Source organism: Martes martes, assembly GCF_963455335.1.
Source record: "Martes martes genome assembly, chromosome: 6".
Taxonomy (NCBI): Eukaryota; Metazoa; Chordata; class Mammalia; order Carnivora; family Mustelidae; genus Martes; species Martes martes.
In genome coordinates, this window is record NC_137893.1 from 116,844,083 (window position 1) to 116,872,066 (window position 27,984).

At 41.6% G+C, this 27,984-nt stretch overlaps 1 protein-coding gene across 1 annotated transcript in view; it reads left to right on the forward strand.

Moving 5' to 3' along the window:
* Positions 1-27,984, forward strand: part of NUDT3 (nudix hydrolase 3) — a 118,687-nt gene that overhangs the window by 38,427 nt on the left and 52,276 nt on the right. The window contains 1 exon segment of the mRNA XM_080805550.1: positions 20,768-20,878. Coding sequence (XP_080661676.1) covers positions 20,768-20,878 — 111 coding nt within the window.

The window sequence follows — 27,984 nt, forward strand, 5'->3', positions numbered from 1 at the left end:
GCTGAAAATAACCAAGACATTTTAAAAAATGTTATTGCAGATTTCAAATCTGGGGGTGCTTGGGTGGCTCAGGGGGTTAAGCCTCAGACTCTTGACACTTGATTACAGCTCAGGTCATGATTTCAGCGTGGTGAGATCCAGCCCTGGGTGGGACTCTGTGCTCAGTGGGGAGTCTGCTTCTCTCCTTCACCAGATCTCCCTCTGCCCTTCCCATCCCCCCACTTGCATGCGCTTGTGCATACGCATGTTTACACTCTCTCCTAAAAATAAATCTTCAAAAAAAAGAGAAAAAATTTCAAATCTATACAAAGTAGACTGGATATTAAAATGAGCCCACATGTATCTCTCATTTAGTTTCAGCTGTTACCAGCTCATGGCCAGTTTTGCTTCACATGTATCCCTAACCACTTTTCTCCTTCTCTTTTACCTGATCAAGTCTTAGATATTATGTAATTTTATCCATAAATTTTTAGCGAGTACTTCTGAAAGAGAGCACTCTTAGAAACTCCCCACGATATCGTAATCATAAAAGTTCATGTAGGAGAAACAAGGTTTCCCCTCAGTGTACCATTATTCCCCTAGATAATGAGTTAATGTATATCAAGTATGCTTCAATCCATGAGTTCATCATACTGATTTTTGACTCATGGGAGCCTCTTCAGGTTAATTCCTGAGTCACATTTATATTTATTTAACTAAATATTAGCAACTTAAATCCACCAGTACACAAAAAGAGTAATAGATCACGACTATGAAACCATTTTTATTCCAGAAATGCAAGGCTGATTTAACATTTGAAAATCAGTGTAATCCACTACATTAAAGACTGAAAAAGAAAAACCATATCATAATATCAGCAGATTTAGAAAAAGCATTTGCATCTGTGATAAAAAGCCTCATTTATGATAAAAAGCCTCAGCAAACTAGGAATAGATAGGAAATTCCTCAACATGATAATGGGGGTCTACTCAAAACAGCTACCATTATCCTTTAATATATTTTTAAAAGATTTTATTTATTTATTTTAGAGTGTGTGAGTAGGGGAAGGGGCAGAGGGAGAGGAAGAGAGAATGCCAAGCAGATCTGGGCTGAACACAGAGCGCATCTTGGGGCTTAATTTCATGACCCCAAGATCATGACTTGAGCTGAAGTCAGGAGTCAGAGGTCCAACTGACTGAGCCACCCAGGTGGCCCTATATTTTAGTATTGAAAAAATAAATACTTTCCCCCTAAGATGGTGAACCAGACAAGGATATCTGTTCTTACCACTTCTATTAATCATTATTCTGGAAGTCCTAGCCAGTACAATAAGGCAAAAACGAATGAATGAATGAATGATGTATAAATTAGAGAGGAAGAAACTGTTTGCAGATGACTTGCTCATTTATGTGTAAAATCCTAAAAAAACTATCAAAAAGTTATTAAACTATTAAGTGATTTTAGATTGACCAGGATAATAAGGTCAGTATGCAGAAATCAATGTGTTAGTGTATAGTAGTAATTAACAGAAATTGAAATTTTAAAAATACCATTTAAAAGAGCATCAAAAGATAGTGCAGGCCAGGGATTGGCAAATGATGACTCATTTTTGTAAGTAAAGTTTTCTTTTTTTTCCCATTTTTTTAGAGAGAGTGGAGGGGGAGGGAATGGGCATAGGGAAAGGGAGGGAGAGAATCTTTTTAAAAATTTGAATTCAATTAATTAACATATAGTATATTATTAGTTTCAGAGGTAGATTTCAGTGATTCATCAGTTGCATATCACACCCAGTGCTCATTTCATTAAGTGCCCTCCTTAATGCCCATCACCCAGTTACCATGTCCCCCCACCCCACCTCTGCTCCAGCAACCCTCTGTTTGTTTCCTCCAGTTAAGAGTCTCATACGGTTTGTCTCCCTTTCTGATTTTGCCAGAGAGGGAGAGAATCTTAAGCAGGCTCCACCAGCGTCTGAGCCCAGCACAAGGCATGATCCCAGACTCTGAGATCATTACCTGAGCCAAAATCAAGAGTTGGATACTTAACCAACTGAGCCACCCAGGCGCCCCTGTAAATAAAGTTTTCTTGAATCACAGCCACATTCATTTATGTGTTGTCTCTGACTGCTTCTGCTGCCATGGTAGAGCTGAATAGTTGCGACAGAGTGTACACACAGCCCACAGAGCTGAAAATATTTACTACCTTGCCGTTTGTAGAAAAAGTTTGCCAACCCCTGATGTAGAACTTTATGATCTCAAGGAAGGGGAGATCTTACACAAGAAACAGAAAACATTAACCATAAAGGAGAAAAGTATCCTCACCAAAATAACAGCTTGTGTTTATCAAGAGATATAAAAGAATGAATGAAAAAAAAAGTCCTCAAGAGTGGGAGAAAATATTTGAATATATAACAGAAACCTATGAAGAATTCCTATCGATCAGAAAAGAATGCAGTAGATAAATGGACCCTAAACTTGATTGATTAATCAAGCCTGTGATAAATGTAGAAACCCAGATGGCCTGAGAACATTTTTGCAAGCACTCAACATCATTAGTAATCAAAGGAATGCAGAAACCCCCACAATGACATACTGTTAAACCCTCACCAAAGAGAATGTAAATTGGGACAGCCATTATGGAGAACAGTGTGGAGGTTCCTCCAAAAATTGAACTACTCTGTGGTCCAAGAGTCCTATTTCTGGGTGCATCTGGAGGAAATAAAATGAGTATCTCAAAGAGATAACTCCCACCCCCATGTTCATCGTGGCACTATTCGAGGTAGTCAAGACATGGAAATAACCTAAGTGTCTGTTGATGGATGAATGGATAAAGAAAATGTGGTGCACATGCACTCACACACACATAATATTCAGCTATAAAAAGAAGGAAATCCTGCCATTTGTGACAACGGTGGGTAAACTTGAGGGCATTGTGCTAAGTGAAATAAGTCCGACAGGGGAAGACAAATACCGTATGATATCACTTACATGTGAAATCTAAAAGAGTTGAACTCAAGAAACAGAGTGGAATGGTGGTTACCAGAGTGTGGGGGTGGGGGAAATGGGGAGATGTTGATCTAAAGTGTAATCTTTTTTTTTTTTTTTTAAGATTTTATTTATTTGACAGAGAGAGAGATCACAAGCAGGCAGAGAGAGAGAAGGGGAAGCAGGCTCCCCGCCAAGTAGAGAGCCCGATGCGGGACTTGATCCCAGGACCCTGAGATCACGACCTGAGCCGAAGGCAGCGGCTTAACCCGCTGAGCCACCCAGGCGCCCTAAAGTGTAATCTTTAAGGGTTTTTGGTTTTTTCTTTTTCTTTCAAGTAAACTTTATCCCCAACTTGGGACTCGAACTCACAACCCAGAGACTGAGTTGCATACGCTACTGACTGAGCCAGCTAGGCACCCAAACTTTAAGCTATAAATTGAAGTTCTGGAGATCTGATGCATAACATGGTGACTATAGTTAGTAATACTGTGTGGCATAGTTGAAATTGAATATTCTCACCACACAGACAGAATGGCAGTTATATGAAGTGATGGGTGTATTAACTAACTTTATTGTGGTAATCATTTTATGATATATATGAGCATCAAACCATTATGTCATACCCTGTAAATTTATGCAGGTTTTTTGGTCAATGAACAGTAAATAAACATTACCTCCTTAAAGCTGAGGGGAAAAGCAATCATCTGACTGGCAAAAAAAAAGGAAAGAATTATACAATTAATTACATATAGAAAGCTTCTTCATGGCAAAATCACCATAAAGTCAAATCAGCAATCATAAATCAAAACAACCAGGCTAATTTACTTAATAATACATGAAGAGCTTCTCCAAGTCAGTGAGAAAAAGACCAATAATCCAATACAAAAATTGGCAGAGGGTATGAAAAGAAGATGCAAGTGACTCTCAAATCATGAAAAGATGTGTCACCTCTCTTATACTAAGAGAAATTCAAATTGAAACTAAAAAGAGATACCATGTTTTTTACCTGTCAGATCAGCCAGTGTTAAAAAGTTGGATAATACCATGTGTTGGCAACAGTCAGTCTCTCATGCTACTGACAGGTATATAAACTGATACAACCTCTATGGAAGGTAAAGTGTCAGCATTTATTAAAATTACAAATCTGTCTTATCTTTGACATAGCAGTTCTTAGGTTCTATAAAGAAAATAGCTTTATCATCATACAAATGACCTCTGTGTTGTCAAATCCAGTCATCGGTTCTTACTAGTCTGCCTCTTACTTGATTAGTGGCATTTAACCTGGTTGATCATTCCCTCGTCTTTGAGACACTTCACTTTCCTTCTTGCCTGTCCGGTAGCTTGGTTATCTTTTGTGCTTGCAGTTCGTTCCTTCTTTGATTCCTTTGTTGGGTCCTGCAAAATATTGAAGAGCCCCCCCCAGGACTCAAGCCAGGAGCGCTCCAGACTTTCTAAGTGATCTCGTCCAGCCCCAGTTCTGCACACTGCTAGATGTTAATCTGCAGCTTCTGACCTCTTTGCTGAACATCTGTCCAACTACCTCCTCAGAGCTCCATCTGTGTGTTGGATAGGCAGCTCAGACTTAACACGTGCAAAGCTCAACTCCTGGTATTACCTGCCAAACCTGCTCCTCCCGTTGTTTTCCCATTTTGTCTGTTTACTCAGGTTTAGGAACTGAAGTCATCCTTGACTTCTTTCTTTTTCTCGTAGCCCATGTTAAGAATTCTGTTGGCTCTACCTTTAGAAGAAGAGTCAGAATGTTACCACTTCTCATTATCCTCCCTGGTACCCCTTTAGTCTAAAACCATCTTCACTTCTCTCCCTGGATCCTCCTAAGGGTCTTAATCCCACCCGTGTTCGACCTTGCAGTCTATTCTCCATGCTGTCTTCCAGTGACTCTGTTCAGATGTTTGCTTCGAACCCCTGGGGCGGGGGTGAGGGGGGCAGTGGCAGGGCATTCTTCTTTGGGATTAGATCCTAAGTCCTTACCTCCTTAGCTTGTTCTGTGAAGCCCTCTATGACCTGTCCCCTCCTCCTATTCTTTTTTTTTTTTTTATAAAAAAATTTTTTTTAAAGGATTTTATTTATTTGGCAGAGAGAGGTCACAAGTAGGCGGAGAGGCAGGCAGAGAGAGAGGGGGAAGCAAGCTCCCTGCCGAGCAGAGAGCCCGATGCGGGGCTCGATTCCAGGACCCTGAGATCATGACCTGAGCGGAAGGCAGAGGCTTAACCCACTGAGCCACCCAGGCGCTCCCCCTTCTCCTATTCTTTCCTTTGCTTATTATTCTGCTCTATGCACTCTGGCCTTCTTACTTTGACCTCGTGGCCTCAGGGCAGGATCCTTGTTTCTAAGGGTTCCTTTCCTTAGAGAGCCAAAGGCTTGTTTGCCTCACTGCAGTCAGATCTGTGCTCAGACATCCCCTCTTAGGAGAGACCTTCCCTGACCTCCCTAAGAGTACTCTGTTAATTTCTGCTTCCTTATTTGGTCTTATTTTTCTTGTTAATACTACTGACCACCTGACTTTATTTTTGTGTATTGTCTGTCTTCTTCCATTAGATAATACATTCCAAAAGAACAGGAACTTTGTTTTGCTTATTGGTGTATCCACCATGCCTAGAACAGTGATTGGCACTGAGTAGATATTCAGTGACTATTAGTTGAATGAGTGAGTGAATGAATATGAATTCTACCGATATATTCACATTTAGGAAGTGGTTCATGTACAGGGCTGTTTATGGTAGCATTGTTTTCATAGTAGAAATTAGAAATACCCGGGGCGCCTGGGTGGCTCAGTGGGTTAAAGCCTCTGCCTTCGGCTCAGGTCATGATCCCAGGGTCCTGGGATTGAGCCCCGCATCGGGCTCTCTGCTCAGTGGGGAGCCTGCTTCCTCCTCTCTCTGCCTGCCCCCCTGCCTACTTGTGATCTCTCTCTCTCTGTCAAATAAATAAATAAAATCTTTAAAAAAAAAAAAGGAAAAAAAGAAATCAGAAATACCCAAAACATCCATCACGAGATCTGATTCAGTAAATTGTGGTACAACCATGTAATATAGTCCCCAGTGGGGATATGTATGATTTCATTTATATGAGGACCCAGAACAAGCAAAACTAATCTGTAATGGTATAAATCACAAATAGCAGTTGCCTCTGGGTTGGGGCGTTGACATTAAAGAGTCACAGGGAACTTTCTGGAGAAATGGAAATGTGTATCCTTATAGGACTGTGCTTGGGATCAGGTGCACGCATTAGTCAGACTCATTAAACCGTACCTTGACGATCTGCAAATTCCAGTGAATGTGAATTATAATTCAGTTAAAACAAAATACATTTTCTAAAAATGAAAAAACCAAAGGTTTTGTGTATCAACCTAGTGGCATAATCATACAGAAAAATAAATCTTTCATGTGACTCTGAACAGTGTTTTGATTGAACATCTTTAGTGGGATCTATCCTTAGGCTGAGAAGAACTACAAAGAAACCTTGAACTGTAGTCAGTAGTTTTATGGTTAATAGTGCTATTAACTTGAAACTATTAAATTATATTACAGGATGACTCAGATAATTATATCAATGTTATTTTCAGCATAAAAATATATAAGCATGAAATCCAAGAAGTTAAAAGCTCAGTAACTGTTTTAAGAGTTTATTTTTAAGTAATCTCTCCACCCAATATGGGGCTCGAACTCACGATCCTGAGATCAACAGTTGCATGCTCCCTCGACTGAGCCAGCCAGGTGCCCCCAAAATTGAGTAACTTTACTTTTTTATTATTATTTTTAAGATTTTATTTATTTATGTATTTGAGATAGAATGCATGAACAAGAGAGGGAGAGAGCACGAGGAGGGGAGGGGAGATAGAATGCATGCACAAGAGAGGGAGAGAGCGAGAAGCCGGCTCTCTGCCTAGCATAGAGCCGGATGTGGAGCTTTATCCCAGGACCCTGAGTTTATGACCTGACCTGAAAGCAGATGCTTAACGACTGGGCTACTCAGGTGCCCCTAAAACTCAGTAACCTTAAATCTGAAATAGAAATATCAGTATAACCCAAAATTCATTTTTCTCTAATGAATTTCTCTAATGAATTTTCTAATGAAGGTAGAAACATCAAAAGACTAATGCCTGCCATCAACTGAAACATGAGAAGTATTAAAATTTACAAGTCGGTGATCCAACAGTAACAACAAAATATTAGGAGATTGCTTGCACACTGTCTCATTTTTTAAAAATTAGTAAATTAGAAGGGGAAGAAAGTGTTTATCTTACCTTTCTTATATTAATCAGTTAATGGTGAAGTTTCTTTGAAGTGGAAATTTCAGCTGACATATATGAAAAGGACAGTGGAATTAGAAAAGTATAATTTGCATTCCCTAATGCTGTTATGGATATAGATAGGTGTCATTAATCGATGCTAAAGTCAGTCAAAGAAAGGCTGATCATAAGCTCTGTCGTGAACAGATCATATGACAGTACTTGACACCAGTGTCATCTCATCACTGAAGGTGATGTCAGATCTTATTATCTGACAGTGCCATGCTGTAGCAAGTATGTGGCACAGGCAGGGAAGTTTTCTTGCCAAAGCAGATCCAAACCTGATTAGGCTTCAAGATCTACCCACCTGGGTACAGGAACTATGGGAGAGAGGGGACCAAGTTGAATATCACCACTGAGGGAAGGCATTAGCAAATGCTAGAATGTGGGAAATCTTTTTTTTTTTTTTTTAAGATTTTATTTATTTGACAGAGATCACAAGTAGGCAGAGAGGCAGGCAGAGAGAGGAGGAAGCAGGCTCCCCACTGAGCAGAGAGCCGGACGCGGGGCCCGATCCCAAGACCCTGGGACCACGACCTGAGCCAAAGGCAGAGGCTTTAACCCACTGAGCCACCCAGGCGCCCCTGGAATGTGGGAAATCTTGCAAGATAAAGAAATGATCTGTTTTCTTCAACAAATAAGTGGCTTGAAGATGATAGGTCAGGAGGGGGAACTGTTTTAGACTAAGGCTTACAAGTCATAGCAACCAAATGGAATGTGTGGCCTTTGTAGGGATCTTCATTTAAATAAACCAGTTGTAAAATAACATTGTTTAAATGATTAGAGAAATTTGGATATGGCCTATTAGATGAGTGTAAGGAATTGTTCATTGTATATCGTTGATATAATAATGACATTGTGGTTATATATTTTTTTAAAGATTTATTTATTTATTTTAGGTAGAGAAGAGGGTGTGGTCATATGTGAGTCCAGGGAGGGGCAGAGGATGAGGGGGAGAATCTCAAGAGGACCCAGCCCGGGAAGGGGGGATCAGACTTGGGGGAAGCAGACTTGATCTCCTGATGATGAGATCATGACTTGAGCCAAAATCCACAGTTGGACCCTTAACTGACTGGGCCACCCAGGTGCCCTATGATCATATCTTTTAAAAGTCCTTACCTGTTAATGATAATGAAACTGAAGTATTTAGTGATAAAATATATTGATATCTGGGATTTGGTTTAAAATACTCTGGGGGCTGCCTTTGGCTCAGGTCATGATCCCAGGACTCTGGGATCGAGCCCCACATCCGACTCCCTGCTCAGCAGAAGCCTGCTTCTCCCTCTCCCACTCCCCTTGCTTGTGTTCCCTCTCTGCTCTCTGGCTGTGCCTCTCTCTGTCAAATAAATAAATAAAATCTTTTTTTTGTTGTTAGATTTTATTTATTTATTTGACAGAAATATCACAAGTAGGCAGAGAGGCAGGCAGAGAGAGAGGGGGAAGCAGGCTCTCTGCTGTGCAGAGAGCCTGATGTGGAGCTCGATCCCAGGACCCTGAGATCATGACCTGAGCCGAAGGCAGCGGCTTAACCCACTGAGCCACCCAGGCGCCCCAGTAAATAAAATCTTTTAAAAAAGAAAAATAAAATGCTCTGGGAGTGGGGTTTAGGTAAATAAACCATGACAGGCAAAATGTTAATAATTACTAAAGCCAGTTAATTAATACTTGAAGATTCATTATATTTTTCCTCTGCTTTTGTGTATGTTTGGAATTTTCTAAAATAAGGGAGTTTTTAAAACTACCACATGGTCATTAAAAGAGAAAAGAGAAGGTTCTTTGGTATGTAGTGATGAGATGATTGCTGCGATTTAAATGAAAAACTAAGGACAGTGTGTGTGATGGCTTACTATTTGAGATAACAAAGAGGAAAAAATAATAACTGTGTATCTGTTTATACTCATATATGCTAAGATATCTCAAGAAGCCTTCATAAGAAGTGCCTCTGGGACAGACTTAGGAGAGGCTTACTTTTCACAGACTGTCCATCTGTACCTTTTTAACAAGTGCGGTATGTACTATTAAAAAAATAGGTCATAAAAAAGAGGAAAATTAGGACCCACTCTTCAGGCACACACACCTGTGTAAACTGAGAACAATAGAATGTTAGTGCTTGTGGGGATTTTGAGATTATTTGAACAACCTCATTTTAAAACTGAGAAAATTGAAGTCTTGATTTTTTCTTTTTTTTTGCAGTGGCGTGGCTGATTGGTGTGAGGCCAGTTTGTAACCCAGGTCTCTGACTGCCCTCCTCTATAAAGTAGACAGCATACATCTCTGGTTTTAAACTTGCCATCTCAAGTTAGATTGAAATGTGACTGATATGTTCAGGCTACTCTGAGGATACGAAACATACCCGCCTTTGAGTCTGCAGTGAGGATCTTTTTTTGTGACCCTGTATTTTGGAAGACTTCATTTGTGTATGGCTCAGCAAAACCCGTGTCTTGATGAATAGTGATTTTACAGTGTATTCCTACGGTTCTAAGATCATGTGTGGGAAAATAATGCAGTTTATGGATGTCAGGAATGTTGTTGCTGTGGCTTTGTTTGTTTTAATGACCTCAAGAAACTTGAACATTCTAAATATTTCATTCAGTCTTAACTTCGCTTTCAGAAATTTCCTAGGGAATAATGCTTGGCATTTTTCTTGGCCAGTTATAAAAATCTTACATGCTTGTTCTAAAATATCCAAGCTGTACACAAGGTTGGTTTTTTTTGTTTATTTTGTTTTGTTTTTAAAGATTTTATTTATTTGTTTGACAGAGATCACAAGTAGGCAGAGAAGCAAGCAGAGAGAGGGGGGGAGGCAGGCTCCCCACCCAGCAGAGAGCCCAATGCGGGGCTTGATCCCAGGACCCTGAGATCATGACTCGAGCCAAAGACAGAGGCTTAACCCACTGAGCCACCCAGGCGCCCCTGTACACGAGGTTTTAAAGAAAGTGCCTTCTCCTTAGTGGCACCAATTGTACTGTACAGAGGCAGGCATTGTTTCTGGGGTGAATGCTTCAAATGGACATTTAAATTGAGGTGGTGACATTCCCGTCATAGAGGGCAGGAAGCTTAACTTCTTCTAGAGGTGCTTCAAACTTCTTTTCTTTTCCCATCTGCTCCCCTCCTGTTTGTCTCTTGAAAAACAGGTTATTTCCGACCACCTGTTGACCCCAGTAAAAAGCCTTAGCCTCTACATCCTTTCACAGCACCCTCCGTTCTGATTAATTATACCAGTCCCTGCCATCACTGTCCCTGAAATACGACTTTTAGCCATTGTTGCTCCCCATCTCCAGGAATGACAGTTACAGCCCTTATCCTCTCTACCTGATCTCTCTGTCCCAACTCCAGCCCATCACTCATTCAGCTTCTAGATTCAGTAGGCTTCTAGAACAAATGAAATGGCCATCTTCCTCTTCAAACACGAAGGAGGATTCCCAGTTGCCTTCAGTTGCTGTAACTCTTTGGTAATGTTTGCTGTTGGAGTTTTTTATACTGGTCCCCATCTAATTTACCAGTCTCCTCCGTTCCCCTCTTTTTCTTTCCCATCATGCACCCTTTGCTACTCGTATTTCTCCACCTTCTCTGGATATAACACAGAGTTTGCACATCTGTGCCTCGGCAGTTGCGGTACCCCTGTCTGGAGCACTTCTCCTTCCTGGGCTCAGGAAAGTCCTCTCGGCCCAGTTCACATATTCCTTCCTGACAAGTGTTCTGGAACCCTCTCAAAGTCTTCTCCCCTCTCATAGTCCTTATCAATGTGATGTTGTAGCTACTTGGGCCCTTCAGTAGGTCAAGTGTTGGCAAACTTTTTCTGTAAAGGACCAGATAGAAAATATGTTTGGCCTTGCGGGCCCATGATCTTTATCCGGGCTCTTCAGCTCTGCCCTTGTAGCTTGAAAGCAGCCCTGCACTGTAGGTAAATGAATGGGCATTCAGTGGCTGTACCTCAACAAACTTTATTTATGGACCCTGTAATTTGAATTTCATATAAATCCACATGTTCTTAAATACTCTTTTTTGACTTTTTTTTCCAACTTTTTGTTGTTGTTGTTTTTTAGGTCAAGGGCCATGCAAAAACTGGTGGTAGGCTGGATTTGGCCCATGGGCCACAGTTTGCCAATCCTTACATGAGAGAGTGGGCCGTTCAGTTGTAGGCTTCATTTATTTTTATACATCTCTGCCTCCCACTCACCCCCATTCCTCCATGCCTCACTTCTTTTAAAGCAAGTGATGACTGGACAACAGTTGTTTAGGGAAGAAATGCTTCAGTAAGGAATTACTTGAATTGTGGTAGTGTCTAAACACGTGAAAAATAACGGAGCATCATATCGTGTATTAGTAGCCATTTTTTATATTTATTAATAAACATTTTTAGAAAAGAAAGTGTACGGAAGTTGCGTAACATGGGGGAATTCACAGGCTCCCTCCCTATAGAAGACAGCTCTGGCCGAGGAAGATGTAATAAAACATATAATTTCTGCTCATGCAACTGGTCCAAATCCTTGACTTGAATTCAAGATTAGATTAGAATGCCTTCTTCATCTTTTCCTTTTATCTGGTGGCAGTTAGGTTTTCGGAGGGTTTTTCATATAGGGCTGGCTACATCGTGGGTATAACAGGCTCTCAGTGGCCAAGTGGTCAGAGTCAGACAGGTAGACTGGCTTTTGAATCCTGGCTCAGCACCATCCTTTCTGTGCCCTTTGTCACATCACTAAATCATCTAAGGCTTGGTTTCCTCATTGCTGTAATGGCTAGTATTAAAAAGTACCCGCTTGTGTGCTTGAACATTAGGAAGAGTATGTTAAAAATAGAATGTGTAAAATGCCGCTCCTGGCACAAGATAGGCACTGAATAAACGCTGCCTGCCCTTGTTGGTATTTATTCCCCTGCAAGGTTCGTCTGCTTTTTTTCAGTGTATACAAGGGTTGTGGGAGTGGGTTAAGGTTTACAGAAATATCCTGGGACATTCCAGTAAGTTATGTTGAGACAGTGTAATCCAACAACTTTCAGTCTTTTTTTTTTTTTTCCATATAACCTGCAAATTTAGCCAAGTTTATTGGTTTCTTTAGTCTTCTTTTTAGAGATAAAGTCATTGACTACCAGGTGATATAAATGCTTCGTGTGGTTATCTTAACATTTGGACATTAGGGCACCTGGGTGGCTCAGTTGGTTAAGCATCTGCCTTCTGCTCAGGTCATGATCCCAGGGTCCTGGGATCAAGCCCTGCATCCAGCTCCCTGCTCAACGGGGAGTCTGCTTCTCCCTCTCCCACTCCCTCTGCTTGTGTTCCCTCTCTCTCTCTCTCTCTCTCTGTCAATTAAATAAATAAATAAAATCTTGAAAAAAAAAAACAAAAACATTTGGACATTAGTTGAGGAAGACCGCGCAGGCCACTCACTTAGAAGGCTAGTGTTACACTCTGTACCCTGGAACTCATACTTAAGCATGCCATGCAGGAGAGTTTGTGTCTCTGACTACCTTTTCATATTGTTCTTAAAATACCTTGTTGTTTCCAAAGCAAAACTGTCAGAATATCTGTTGACAGCATAATATGATATTTCTTTGTACTAGACAGGGAATTTCCTTTTATTAAATAAATAGCCTGATGGGCTAGATAAAGAGAAGGGATGTTTATAAGGCATTTTGTAAACTGACTGTTTATGTCTACTTGTTCCTTACATTAGCAGTATTTTGAGCTCCTGTGTAGGAAAAAAATAGTCAAAGGGCAAAATGTCCTCAAAACTCTAGGCACTGGTCCTACTAATGCTTGGCGCTGTGATAATTTATTGATTTAACTTGAACAAGTTATTTGACTTCCTGCTGAGCTTTATTCATCTTTTAAATACTTTTTAGGGTCCTTGTGCATAAGAACTTGTGGCAGCTGTTCTGTAAAATATTCTATATGGGGTACCTGGGTAGCTTTGTCAGTAAAGCATCCAGCTTTTCATCTCAGCTCAGGCTTGTGAGTTCAAGCCATGCATTGGACTCCACACTGGGTGTATATATGTATATCAAATATACCCTGTAAAATATAATAACACTTTTGTTTATTTGGAATCCAAGCAAGTGCAGTATTCACAATTGTTTTGGTCTTATTTTTTAAAATTTTATTTTTTTTAAAGACCTTATTTATTTATTTGAGTGAGAGAGAGAGTATGAGCAGGGGGAGTGGCAGGGCAGAGGGAGAAGCAGGCTCCCCGCTAAGCAGGGAACCCCATGTGGGGCTCGATTCCACACCTGAGCTGAAGGCAAACACTTAACCACCTGAGCCACCTGGGCACCCCTGGTCTTATTTTGAAGAAGGGACCCAGAAATGATTAGGAGGGGGTTGTCTGTAGAAGCAGTTTGCAGGGCATGTCATACACAGATTTGATGGGGTACAGCCCTCATGTCATCTGGGATGCCAGCAGAGCTCTCTGGCATTTAATGGCAGTGCGGAGGGACTGTCGAATGTCAGGGGCACTGCGTTGTTAGAAATGAGATCATGTTGGGTGTCTTACTGAATGTAATTTTTTGGAAATTAGCAATATGTCTAAAATCTGTCACTTGTTAATCAGGATTCCCCACAATATAGACTATCACCACAGATAATCTGATTTTTTAAGGAAAATATTTCCAGATCTTTAACCTGGGTTACGTGGAATATATTTCCCAGCATAGCACACTGTGCTCTCGGTTGATGGGAATAGAAACTTCTCTGACACCAGGGGGAGTGGCCGATAGGGAGAATGGGGATAGCTCCCCATAGCTAGAACTTTGCAAATATGTATATTCTCTCTTGTGTTAGTCTCGTGCTGTCTCATCGAATCTAAGACCATTTTTCCCCCAAATCTCTTTTTTCCTCTTCTAAGCTCCAGTCCCACATTTATGTGCTTGTCCACTAGAAATATTCGTTAGACATCTCATTACACTCTCAATTCGTATGTTCAGAGGATATCCTCCCTCAGGTTCCCTGCTCCACTGACCTTCCACATTTTCAGCGGTGGAGGGCAGCTCTGCTGTTGACCTGGCCCATAGTCTGCCAATCACTTGGTCCTGTGGATGCTTCTTTCTGTTTATCTGAGAGCCTGTAACTTCCTTCCCACTCCCACTTCTGTCCTTATCCTTTCTCAACCTGAATTCTTCTCAACCAGAAGCATGTTCTGCTACCAAGCTTGCCCACATCCAGCTCAAGTCAAAGTGACCTTTCTAAAACCCAAATTGGAAGGAATGCTTCTAGCCACTTCCAGTTTGGCACTTCCTGGAAGGAATTAATTTTTGTTTACATAAACTTTTAAAACTAAAAACAGAAACAAATTGGGTTATGTTATTTCTTTGCTTAAACAACTTCCTTGACTTAGCCATTGCCTTCAGGTTTCAATCCAAACTCTTGATAATTAGACCCCTGCCTTTTTGTTCAGTCTCCCTAAGTAATAAACCCCTTCTGTATGCTTTCTGAACTCTTTCTGTAAAGCACTCATTTGTTCATTCCGTCATTGGACCATTCTTTCATTTGCTCACTAAACTTTTATTGGCCACTAATACGGGGCACGCTCTGTGCTTAAGACTTGGGTATGAGGCGGTCAGCAGAAGAGATCCTTAGACATTTCACTGACCTCTCACACTATTAATCAGGATAGACTAGGTTATGCTGCAATGACAGATTAACCCTGAAATCTCATTGTTGTAACACAACACAGTTGTATTGCTTGTACTCTACACAGGAGCTCTTCCATTCAGATGCCCAACTCATAGCTACACTAACCGGAGCTCACTGTGTCCTTGGGCACTGTGACAGAGGAAAAGAGAGGCTGGCTGGGTGGGCTTCTCCCTGCCTTAGCCCAGAAGTGATGTGTGTCCCTTCTGCTCATATTTCCTTAGCCAGAACTAGTCAGATGGCCCCACCTGATAGCAGGGGGGCTTGGAATATTATAAACAAGGACATAAAATATCTGGTGAACATTATGGTCTCTGCCACAGACACTGAAGTATAGTTACCTGACTTCTTGTCTGTCTTAACCACTGGACTTTAAATTTCTCAAGAGCTGAGGCTGTATCTACTTTGCTTTTGTGTACTAAACACAAGGGCACACAGTAGGCTTCTGATTTTTGTTGGATTTAACTCAAGTTTACTTCCTTTAAGAAATCTTCTCTTATCATCCCTCTACAGCCTCCCCCCCCCCCACCCCCGGCCCCCAGCCTGGGTTAGGTGTCTCTTTTCAGTCTTTGTGGTATCCCATGCCTACCTGAACCAAAGCATTCCTTATCATGTATTACTATTCTTTTTTCTTTCTCTTTTTTCTCCCCCTCTCCTCTAGATACACATTTCCTTTTAGGTCAGGGGGCTTTCTTTTATATTCTTTTTTTTTTTAAGATTTTATTTATTTGAGAGAGAACAGAGCAAGCAAGAGAGAACGTGAGCGGGGGCGGGGGCTGGGAGCGGCAGAGGGAGAGGGAGAAGCAGGCTCCATGCTCAGCAGGGGCTTGATGTGGGGCTCAATCCCAGGACCCTGAGATCATCATCTGAGCCCAAACCAAGAGTCAGAGGCTTAGGACTGAGCCACCCGGGTGCCTCTCTTTTATTTTCTTCTGAAAATTTATATTAAGGTTTTTAAAATTGCTTTAATGATGCTTAAGAATAAAACATTACTGTTCCAAGCTTAATTAAACCCTTTATGTAAATCTTCCCCCATTAGGTTTATTATTCCCACAGATCTTGTTAGTCTTTTCTTGCATGCATGTGTCCCTTATCAATATAATGATTTTCTTCGGTGTCCATGTAGATGGTAACTTGTCCCTGCCCTACCTGTTGATTTCTCCCTGCTCTGTAGGACCACCTGTATTATAAATCCAGGAGTAGGGTGTGATGTGTTCTATGGGTACATTTATCTATCTCTGTACAGATATCACCTGTCTTGGTGATAAGAGTTTCATGAAAGGTCTAATACCTGGTCATCCAGTCCCCCACTGTGATCTGCCTTAAAATTGCAGAGGTTTCCTGGTTTACAATGATGCTTAATGAATGTTTGTTGAATAAATAACAAGTTCTGTGGGGCTTTTTTTCTGTTAGTATATCATTTTCAGATTTAGAAGCTTTGCCATTTAATTTCTTTTCAAATAATTTTGTATTTAAAAATCAAGCTTCAGAATTAGAATTTACTGACCAGAAACACCATTTAGTGTTTTATAAGACAGAAGGAGTAAAGCCTCTGGCTAAAGTGAAGAATGTTTTTGGTTTTTTGCAGTAAATTTGCAGTGGGTTGTCAAGGAAACTTAGCCAGGAGAATTGTTTACTCATAACAGTGTTTACTTTGAAGTGTGACTACAAAGTAATGAGGCTTGTTTTTCCCAGTGTTGGTATTATACGTAGTATTACCTCACGCAGTCGTACTTTGAATGTGCAAAGTAGTAATGCTTCCTAAATTTACTGATTGATATTTCACATTGATTGAAATTTAGAAATTAAATTATACTTTATGTTAGAGGTTTCCTTTGCTTTGGCTTGGAATTGTCCCTGTAAAGGTCTTTCATTTGGTCTATAACCTAATTGGATGGCCTTAGTCAGCCTTTCAAGCAAATGCTTATTAGGTTTGGAATGGCTGCACAACACTTTGCCAAGAAGTAGGAGAACTCTAGGAAGAAAGACTGCATGTTGTTTATATAACAAATCAGTGAAAGATTAACCCATATTCCTACTCCTTCTTCTTGAGTTTTCCTTGCATATTGGATTGTTGACTTAAATGCCATTATGTAGAGTCTTTGGACGACTTTTTAGAAAAACGTTTAACTTAAATTAACAAACATGATTGTGTTTGGGTTTATTTTTATTTTGATAAGGAATTTCTTGGTAAGTTTTATCTGAATTCTAGTTAGTTAACATATAGTATAATATTGGTTTCAGGAGTAGAATTTAGTGATTCGTCACTTACATATTAACACCCTGTGCCTATCACAAGTGTACTCAATAGGGAATTTTTTTAAAAATGTAAAATTTGCCACAATTATCAGAGATGGAAGGAGTGTGGCAATAATCCCTTTTTCTCTTATTTCAGCTCTATAATTTAATAGTTTATAAAACTAAGAATGACTTTCTGGGAGGCCACTTCCCTGGAGTGTAGATTCTGATGTAGAAAGTAGTAGCACTGACTCCTGAATTTAGCTTTTAAAATTTACTGTGATCTTAAAACCAGTCTTATTTTATTGAGGTTAAGTTCATGTCACATTATTGTGTGAACATTTAGAAGTGAACCATTTAGAAATAACCATTTAGAAGTGAACAATTCAGTGGCGTTTAGTACCAATTCAGTGGCATCTAGCAACCTTTCTACAATTTTAAAACACTGTGATCACTTCCAAACAAAATCCTATACTCTAATTAAGGAGTTACTGTCCAATTTTCTCTTCTCGCAGTCCCTGGCAACCAGCAGTTTGCTTTCTATCTGTATGGGTTGACCTGTTCTACCCATTTCTCATCAGTGGGATCTTACAACATGTGACATTTGGGCTCTGGCTTTCACTTAGCATGATGTTTTCATGGTTGATCCACTATGTAGCATGGATCAGTGCTTCGTTCTTTTTATGGGACTCTCCCTGCGCATGTGTACGCCATGTTAGCCATTCATTCATTGATGGACATTCAAGTTTCTGTGCTTTGGCTACAGTGAATAATACTTTTGTGACCATTTGGGTATAAGTATTTGAGCACCTGTTTTCGGTTCTTTGGGGTATATACCTACGAGTGGGATAGTTAAGTCATATGGTAATTTTTTTTTTTTTTTTTGAGAGAGAGAGCAGGGGTGGGGGTACAGAGCGAGAGGGAGAGAGAACCTCAGGCAGACTCCCTGCCGAGTGCAGAGCCCAAGGCGGGACTCATTCTCACCACCCTGAGATCATGACCTGAGCCAAAATCAAGAGTTGGACGCTTAACTGACTGACCCACCCAGGTGCCCCTTATGGTAGTTTTTTATTTAACTTTTGAGGAACCACAAACTTTCCACAGTGCCTGAACTACTTGACATTTTTACCTAATGATTGAGGGTTCCAGTCTTTCTCCATCCTTGCCAGTTCTTGTTTTTTTTAAATTATAGCCATTCTTGGGTCCCTGGGTGGCTCAGTCATTAAGCGTCTGCCTTCAGCTCAGGTCATGATCCCAGTGTCCTGGGATCGAGACCTGCATTGGGGTCCTTGCTCCACAGAGTGCCTGCTTCTCCCTCTGCCTCTGCCTGCCACTCTGCCTGCCTGTACTCTCTCTGTCTCTCTGACAAATAAATAAATAAAATCTTTAAAAAAAACCACCTCAGAAGGGTTAAAATTATAGCCATTCTTGTGGGTGTAAGTGGTATCTCAGACCAGTTTTACTTTGCACTTTCCTAGTGACTGATGATGTTGAGCATCTTGAATGTGCTCCTTGACTATTTGTAGATCTTCTTTGGGGAAATGCTGCTTGTCTTTTTGTTGTTGTAAGAGTTTTTATATTTTTATGTATTCATGTTTTAGACAGCAGACCCTTATCAGATAGATAATTTGCAAACATTTCCTCCCATTCTGTAAGTCGTTTTTCTTCACACTCTGGGTCGTGTCCTTTAATTCACAGGAGATTCTAATTTTGATGAAGTTCAGTTTATCTAATCTTTATTTTTGTTCATGCTTTTGGTGTCATGTTCAAGAATTCGGCATATTTTATGAAATTTAAGGTCATGAGGATTTATTGCCTTTTTTTTTTTTAATTTTTTTTTTTTATGTAAACTCTACCCCCAGGTGAGGCTCAAATTTGTGACCCTATGATCAGGAGTCACATGCTCTACTGACTGAGCCAGCCAGGCCCCTCAGATTTATCGCTGTTTTATAGTTTTAGCTCTTACGTCTAGATCATTGGACCATTTGGAGTTAATTTTTGTATATGGTATGAGGTGGGAGTGCAGTGAGGATTCTTATCTTAAAAACAACTTCAGGGGCGCCTGGGTGGCTCAGTGGGTTAAGCCTCTGCCTTCGGCTCAGGTTGTGATCTCATGGTCCTGGGATCAAGCCCCGCATCGGGCTCTCTGCTTGCCTCTCTGCCTACTTGTGATATCTCTGTCAAATAAATAAATAAATAAATCTTTAAAAAAAAAAAAAAAACTTCATAGGACGTTCTACATCGTACTTTTAATATCCCTTAGAGTAAACATTTACACACCACCCCAAAACTCCTGTGAGTTTCATATTATTTTAAGTTATTCTGAATTGTGCAAAACAGAAACTACATGCACTTAAAAAAAAGTACTTGTAAAGATATTATTTTCTCCATCAATGGACTATATATTGGTGACTATATGTGGCTCCGTGGATTTCCTTCTTAACTCCACAGCCCCCTCTGAGTCAGCAGATCACAGATTTTGTAGAGGAGCATCAAGAGACTCTATCATGACATGAAGAAAAGGGATTAAGGATGAAAAAAAAAGGTAGAATTTCTAAGGGCCCATATACTTGCAGAAACACAGGGGAGACATGGGAGAGGACCAGAAGGTAGGTCACCGGAAGTCAGTGATGGAATCTGTAGGGGCTACAGAGAATGTAGCATTTTCTTCCAGGCAACAAGGATGACAGCAGAGTAGAAGTGAAGTGCACAGGGTGAATACGTTTGGAATAGGGAGGGAAGTTCAAAAGACCTCGTCAGTAAGTGATGGTGTAGGGAGCTATGTAGATGATTCTTTTCAATTTGGGAGTAATGCCAACTAATTCTGCCTCCAAGGAGGGATCCAGCTAACTGTTCAGCATCTGGCCTAAAGAGGGGTAAGGAAAAGGAGCTGGGGACATTCTAGGATTTTTTTTTCTGCCATAACTAGAATGCTGGTTAATTTTGCATTAGTAAACCATAGTCTGCAGGATTTTGTGTGTGTGTGTGTGCGTGCGTGCGTGCGTGTGTGTTTTGTTGGTTTTCTTCTCATTTCTTAATAAAACTTCGTAGTGAAAAAAATTCTAGTTTTATCTCAGCTGAAAGCATGATGAAATTTTCCAACTTTCACTGTAGATGAGGGAGTTGGGTTCTGAGGGCACAGTTAGAACTTAGGGTGGTGCGTTGTACTGGCTTGTGGCCATCGGATGGATCAGGAGCTGGGACACATGGATGACAAGCTGGGAGGGAAGGTGTTGGGACTACGGTGCCAACCAGGGCTAAGGACTTCTTTCCTTCTGACCGGCCCTTCATGGCGCTCCAGGCTTATCGGTGACTTTTTTCCTCCCCAGTCTTTCTCAACTCTGTGTTCAAAGGGCTTTAGGGAAAGGGACAAAGGAGAGGATAGATAGCACAGGTGATTGACAGCCTGAGGAAAGGTAGAGGTAAAGGCCACTGGTTCAGATGCCTTTCTGCTTTTTACAAGGTGAGTTGTCTACTCTTTCCACTAGAAACGAAAGCCACCCTACAAGAAGTGACCCAGAGAGGTATAAACAAAAAATAGGTCTCAGGTGCATACTCTTCCATGTTGTTAAGAGTTTGTACAAATGTGCCTTTTTTCTTTTTAACTGTCCATGTGACTTCTGTGACTTTCAGGTGCTACTCGTGAGCAGTAGTCGCCATCCAGACCGATGGATTGTCCCCGGGGGAGGCATGGAGCCTGAGGAGGAGCCGAGCGTGGCAGCAGTCCGTGAAGTCTGTGAGGAGGTATGTGCGGAGATAAAAGGGCATGGCAGGACCTTGTAATCATGAATCTGTCATGTCTGTGTAGTTCTTTAATTCATCACCACTCACTGAGTAAACATACTCATGATCACAGAAAGAAGGCATTTAACAGTTACCATGTGCTTCCTTGATTAAAGGGCCGATCAGGTTGGGACATGGTGATGTTTATCAGGCACTCTGTGCAGGGAGAGGCCTCTAGTGGTGACTGTATCTGATTATATCAGACAGTGTTTTGTGATTTCCCATGGAGCTCTTTCAGCATTGCCTCTGTTACCTGTGGCAGAAGATCAAGAACAAATAGTTCATCAGCCCTAAGAAATGAGAGGGACAGGCAATATTGATGTAAACGCCTCATTCCCATTAATGATGAGGAGGAGGAGGAAGAGGCCGTTGTTCCCCTCTGCTTCCTGGGTCCAGGGCACAGAACAGTGGCTGAAGCAGGAGTTCTGTTGGCCAGAAACTGTGATAAATAGTGCCATTAGAGAGAGAATAGTATCTTCTTTGTTATTTAGCCTCATAATACTCAGCATGTAGGTACTGAGTTCCTGGGCCATGCCCAGTATATCTTACTAGATCTTCTAAAAGAAGTACTCAGAAGAGGCAAAGCCTTCGTTCCTTTACTTCAAGGGCTTACGGTTTAATTGGGGAAACGGAGAAATAAATGGCAGTTCAAAACCAGGAGGAAGGAGTAACGTTCCCCCATAGTCCCCTGTGGCGATGCTCTGCTTACGTTATTTCATGGAAGACTCCTAACCTGGTGGTGTATGTGTTCTCACCCCATTGACTTGCCCTCACCACATGGCTAGTGCTTTTCTTTGTTCCAGAGGGAATTTAAAACTGATTCCAAGAATATATAAAATAGGCCTAAGAACAAGTCTGAATCCTTCATTTCTTTTGGGTTCAGCCTTTGCTGAAGTCCCCTGAGACTAATCTTACCCTTGGAATACTTAAGGAATTCTTCCCTCGCTCTGAACTCCCGCAGACTTGTGTTGGTTCACACCCCTATCATTTTATCATATATCTGGCGTCCATAACTAGGGTATGATCTCTGAGAGCAAAAAGTATGTGTTGTAGTTGGAACGTTCCCTGTGTGTTCCCATTACACAGCTAGGTGGACAGCAGTAATTGGTACATGCTTCTGTGACAGGTGGGGCAATGGATGGAACAGGGAAAGCACTGAAGAGGTAGCCTAGATGGAAATGACCCGAGCACAGGGAGCGATAGGTATGGTCAGAGAGGTTGCACGAGGCATTCTCACGGTAGCCAGAACTGGTGTCCTTCTTTCTCACCAGACCTGGGATAACAGGGGTGGGGTGCCCTGGAGGGGCCGATGTGATTCTGTGCTCTGCCTTTCTAGGCCTGAGGGCACCAGAATCTTTGCCTGCTCCTTTCTGGAGGATCTGAGAGGCTGGACTATTCCAGTTAGGTGTGGCATTGGTGGACCTAAGCTGCGTAACTTGAGTTCACATCCAGTTGACGCTTGTAAGATCTAAGGCTCCTAAAACCATGTTTAAAAGAGCTTCCACGGCAGTTGTAGATTCAGAAAGGTGGTGGGAAGACCTGAAATAGAGTGACGGACGGTTCTAGAACAAAGAGAAAGGGCAAAGTTCAGAGACTGTGCAAAACTTGCTCCTTGGTTTTAGGAGTTGTGGGGCAGATCTGACCTCTCTCTACCTTTGCAGAGCACATATGGATTTGGCGCCTGTCTCAGGAGAGCTCCCGTCAGTTGCCATTACTGTTGTTGGATTCTGAGTATTATGGTTGAGTCAACCGTGTTTATACACGTGCAGCGAAGGTGGAAGGAGCTAGGTGACTGGAGTAGAAATGCAGTGAGGGGCAGGAAAGGGTGTAGGGTGCCCTGTTCACTTTGTTCCTGGAAATGCCATGCAGCCCTTCAGTCGGTGAGAGGGAAGCTGCAGTGGGAGTAGGGCCAAGGGGAGTGACAGGCGTCACAGACAGCGGCTCCTGTCCTCAGATGTTCAGGATCCCCCTTCACTCCTGTCCAAACAGGGTCCTGGGCTTGAAATGAAACCCTGCTCAACTCTGAGGAAGTCAGAGAACAGTCCTACCGCACCCTGTACTTTATTCCAGCATTATTGAAAGGATAAATATCTGTGAACTGCTTGCAACTTCAGAATACGGTACCGAATAAATCATTTGTTTGCACAAACAATAAAAATTAGTGAAATGTCATTACAGAAACAAACATTCCAGGGGCTTCTATCAAAATAAAATAGAGGTGATGGTTTTTCTGATCCCACATCCATCAACAGAGTACAAGACTTGGTATCAGAGAGGATGATGTAGAGATAAATATATATATAATATATGTATAAATCTATACACACACACACACACACACACACACACAAATATATATATTTTTAGTTGCCCTTGAAGGATAGCTTTTTTAAGTAGAAATCACTACTCAGGAGTTTATTTAGGTTTCAAAATGTTATGACTTCTGTAAAGTACACATTCAAAACCTCAATTTTCTTCATAATGCTTACAGCTCTGATTGCTCTGTATATAAACATAGGAGATTTTACTAGTCACTTTTGGATAATACTAGACAGTTAGTTGAAGAGTTTCAGATGTTTCAAATTGGATTCATACAACTAAATAGAAGTGCTTTCTAAAGAACTTCAGTTGTCTGACTTAAAAAATAAAAACCCGATGAAGCTCAACAAAATGCCCTATGAATCTCCTATATTAAATTTATGGGCTCCTGGCTGGCTCAGTCAGTGGTGCATTCGACTCTCGATCTCGGGGTTTTGAGTTCAAGCCCCACATGGGGTGTAGAGATTACTTAAGTAAATAAATATTTAAAAAAAGAAAACCAACTCACAAATGAGGTGAGTCTTAGATTCTTTATTCTCATAGTATATGTAAAATTACTAAGATTTTCAGCTTAAAAACACAAGGCAGAAAGAAATTATTCAATTATATTTTCAAAACTGAGATTCTGATCTAATAAGCCAACTTTTTTTGTTTTTTTGGTGTTTGGTTTTTGTTTTTGTTTTTGTTTTTGTTTTTTGAGTAATTTCCTTGCACAACATGGGGCTCAGAACTCATGACCCTGAGATCAAGAGTCGCATGCTCTCCTGACTGAGCCAGCCAGGCGCCCAGGGCCAAATTCTTTTACACATTACAAAATCATAAAATATGTCTGGTCTCCTTCTTAACAGAGAAATATCTTATGATTTTGATTCTCTTAAACATTTCTATATTTCATTCTAAATATTTCCAGGATTGAAAAATACTTAACTACCAAAGAAACCAGGCCCTTCCTGTTAAGTGAGGCCAAAACTCTTGGATGGCCTGTTTGGAAACGCTGATCTAGTCCACTGTTGCTCTGTCAAGACTCTGTAACTTCACAAGGCTGGTGGTCGTAGAGTCCACTTAGGCGGGAGTGTGTACTTAGCGTACACTGTGCAGTGTCTGGCACACCTGGCTAACTTTGGCCTTCAACCTGAAGGTCCTTCCTCCATCAAGTCTTTGATAGAGGACTCTCTGTTCTTCCTGGGTATTTCCCTTGTGGTCTGTACTTCTGACATCGTGGTTGTCTGTCATGCTGTAATGATACTGCTTGTTTAACTGTCTTCTGTGCTAGACTTTACATTCTGTGTAGCCAGATACCATCCTTTTCTGCTCACTGTTGAATCCCCATTGCTTAACATGTAGCAAGCAAATAAAATAAACATTTCAGTTATTGACGAGATGACTAGAGCAGCCCAGAAATCTGAGGTAGGCCCTTTTGGGTTGGCAGGAGTAAACATACCTGCAGGTCTCTTGGTTAGAGGAGGAAGAATATGACAGTGTTGCAGCATCTGTCCGACCAGGCCATGCAGGACTGGAAACTTGGGGCGCAGGGGCACAGGCAGGCCCCACTCACAGTGGCTGGAACAGCAGCAGGAATGCACTGTGGCTCCTGGAGCCTCGTCACTGCGCCTGGGGCTCAGCCCCTGTCTTCCACAGTGGATGAGCTGCCTCTCCAATCTCTTCTCAGCCTCTTGGCTTCTGCTCACCACTTTCTGCGTTTTCCCCTCTGAGTGTGGCACTCACCTGTCTGCGCCTCTCCATTCAGCCTTCCCAGCAGAGATGACCTGACCTACGGCTGCAGCTACCAGGCGACGTCATCAGCTCCTGTCCATTCTGAAGACATTTGCCTTCACTTTGCTTTAGTTGTTGATTCCTTATTTCTCTTGCTGTGCTCAGAGCATCGAGCACAGGTGCTGTACAAGTGTGGCAGCTCATGCTGCAGACACCTGCAGCAGCTTTACTGCAAGGACCCTGTGTATGCAGGAAAAAAATATTTACTAACACGGGAAGATGTTTGTTAATGCATTCCTAAGTGGTCAAAGCAGACTATGAAACTATTTATAATATAAAACCATTTAGCGGAAAAGAAATATGTGTGTCTATTTGTGTAGAAAAAAGTAACACTGCTTGCACACCTACTATGTGCCAGGCTTTGTTCTAAGCATTTTGCAGATGTCACCTCATTTAATCCTCTCCAGACCCTGGGAGATAGTGGAAATGTTACTGTCTGCATTTTACTGGGCAAGAAAAAAACAGATTCTGTGAGATTAAGTCATTTGTCCAAACAAACTTGCCCAACCTAGGGTGCTCAAGGTAATATTTGAATCCAGAACATCTCATCTCAGCACCCACACATCTCTAAATGCTGTGCTCCTTGAAAGAACATCTACCAGAATGTTCGGGGTGGTTATCTTTGGATTAGTTCAGAGATGATCAGCTTTTCTGCATTGAACATATATTTATTTTATTACTAGAAAAATGTTCTGTGTAAACATGAATGGAGTGAAATTATTAAGTAGTCTGCCATGGCCTTCTTGGGCCAAGATACCATTAAACTCAATCTGTTGGGCAGCTTTGTTTAACCCGGCTTAAAAATTTCAGCATATTGGCCGAATTTCAGAAACCTATAAATCTGTAGCACTTGAAACATTGGCAGTCACATTTCATGGGCTAAAAAACTCCCTTTTGGAAACTGGCCTCCTGATTTTTAGCTGCTTATCGTCAGAATCCTCTTATAGTGACCCCTTGGAGAGTGAGAGGGCTGACACTCTCTCAGGGGCCTTGGTGACACTGCATCTCCAGTCCTGGGCAGCAAAGGCTGGTGTGAGCCAGCCATGTGACACCCTCTGTTACCAAAAAGAAAAGCACCTCTTTGTGTAGTTTTCAGAGCTGTTCTTTCTTGCTAATTCAGTAGGAAAGGTAAAACTGTTAGCCGACAGGGAAAGAGAGAGAAACTGGATCTGAGATCGTTCTGTCTTCTGTTCATTTGTTTTATTCCCCATTCTCACCTCGAGAGAACCCAGAGTGTTATCGCCAAGATAAAGAACATCTGAAAACAGAATCGAGAGGAAAAATATGTGCATACCTTCCACTGCATCGTCTTGAAGGATGACAGAGATGGGTGCCTTTTGAGAAGTGTAGTCAATGATGACATTTGAAAATATGTGGCCAGATGCCAGTTCCTTTTATCTGCTGCTTCATGTCCGGACAAGGCCTGTATCCACAGAGCTGTTTCCCGCACACCAACTGTAAAGGAGCTGTAGGCAGCCTCATCATGAATCTGTGGCATAGGCATAGCTTAAAAAAAAAAAAGCGTAGGTTTTCTGACTTCCTCACTTGTGTCATAATATCACACTTTCCGGCTACTCCTCGGGCTCTTCACCACCTGCTGCTTTGCCATATAAACTCAGCACCATGGAAATTTCTTCCTTTTAATGAGGTCTTCTGATACTTCCCTGTATTTCTTGCTGCCCTGTTTGAAGTTTTTAGTACACTGTCCGAAAAAGTAAAATGTCACAGCATGTTTGACTTACTTCACCGTCATTTAGGAGAGTTTGTTTTGAACAGCTGGGTGCCTTAATATAATATCAAGGGTCACGGTTACCCAAGGGTCCAGAGGGGCTTTGTCTATCCCTAGCCTTACTGATCTTACACCATCCAATCAAGAATTTGATTGTGACCCTTCTTGAGATCATGGAAGATGCTGTCGTGAACTGTATTTTTAAAATCTGTATCTTCTTCTTCTTCTTCTTTTTTTTTTTTAAAGAGAATGAGCGCGGGTGCACAATAGGGATGGGGGCTTGGGGAGGGCAGAGGAAGAAAGAGAATCTTAAGCAGGCTCCACACTTAACACAGAGCCTGACGCAGGGTTCAGTCTTGCCCCTGAGATCGTGACCTGAGCTGAAATCAAGAGATGCTTAACCACCGAGCCACCCAGCGCCCCATAAAAATCCGTATCTTCTTGGGGGCACCTGGGTGGCTCATTTGCTGAAGTATCTGACTTTGGTCACGTTATGATCTCGGGGTCCTGGGATCAACCCCTGCATTGGGCTGCCTGCTCAGTGGGGAGTGTGCTTCTCCCTCTCCCTCTGTTCCTCTTCCCTGCTCCTTCTCTCTCTCTCTCTCAAATAAATAAATAAAATCTTTATTTTTTTGATGAAGATTTTATTTATTTGACAGAGAGAGAGAGATCACAAGTAGGCAGAGAGGCAGGCAGAGAGAGGAGGAAGCAGGCTCCCTGCTGAGCAGAGAGCCCAACACAGGGCTTGACCCTAGGACCCTGAGATCATGACCGGAGCCAAAGGCAGAGAGGCCCCACCCACTGAGCCACCCAGGCAGCCCATAAATAAATAAAACCTTTTAAAAAAATCTATATCTTCTTATCCTAGTTCTTGTACTATGTGTTCCCTGTCTCCATCAAAAAAAAAAAAAAAAGTTTGTACGCTCTAATATATGTGTCCTGGCGACTAGAAAGCTCCATATGGAGCCTCAGAACTGCCTCTAACAGAGAAGCAGTATTTCATGGCTTTTGTTATATATAAGCAGAACATTCAAAAAGCCTATAACTAGTTGGAAATAATTTAAGATATTGTTTTGTCACCCCTTTTTTTTTTTTTAAAGATTTTATTTATTTGACAGACAGAGATCACAAGCAGGCAGACAGGCAGGCAGAGAGAGAGAGAGAAGAGGAAGCAGGCTCCCTGCAGCGCAGAGAGCCCGATGTGGGCCTCGATCCCAGGACCCCGAGATCATGACCTGAGCCGAAG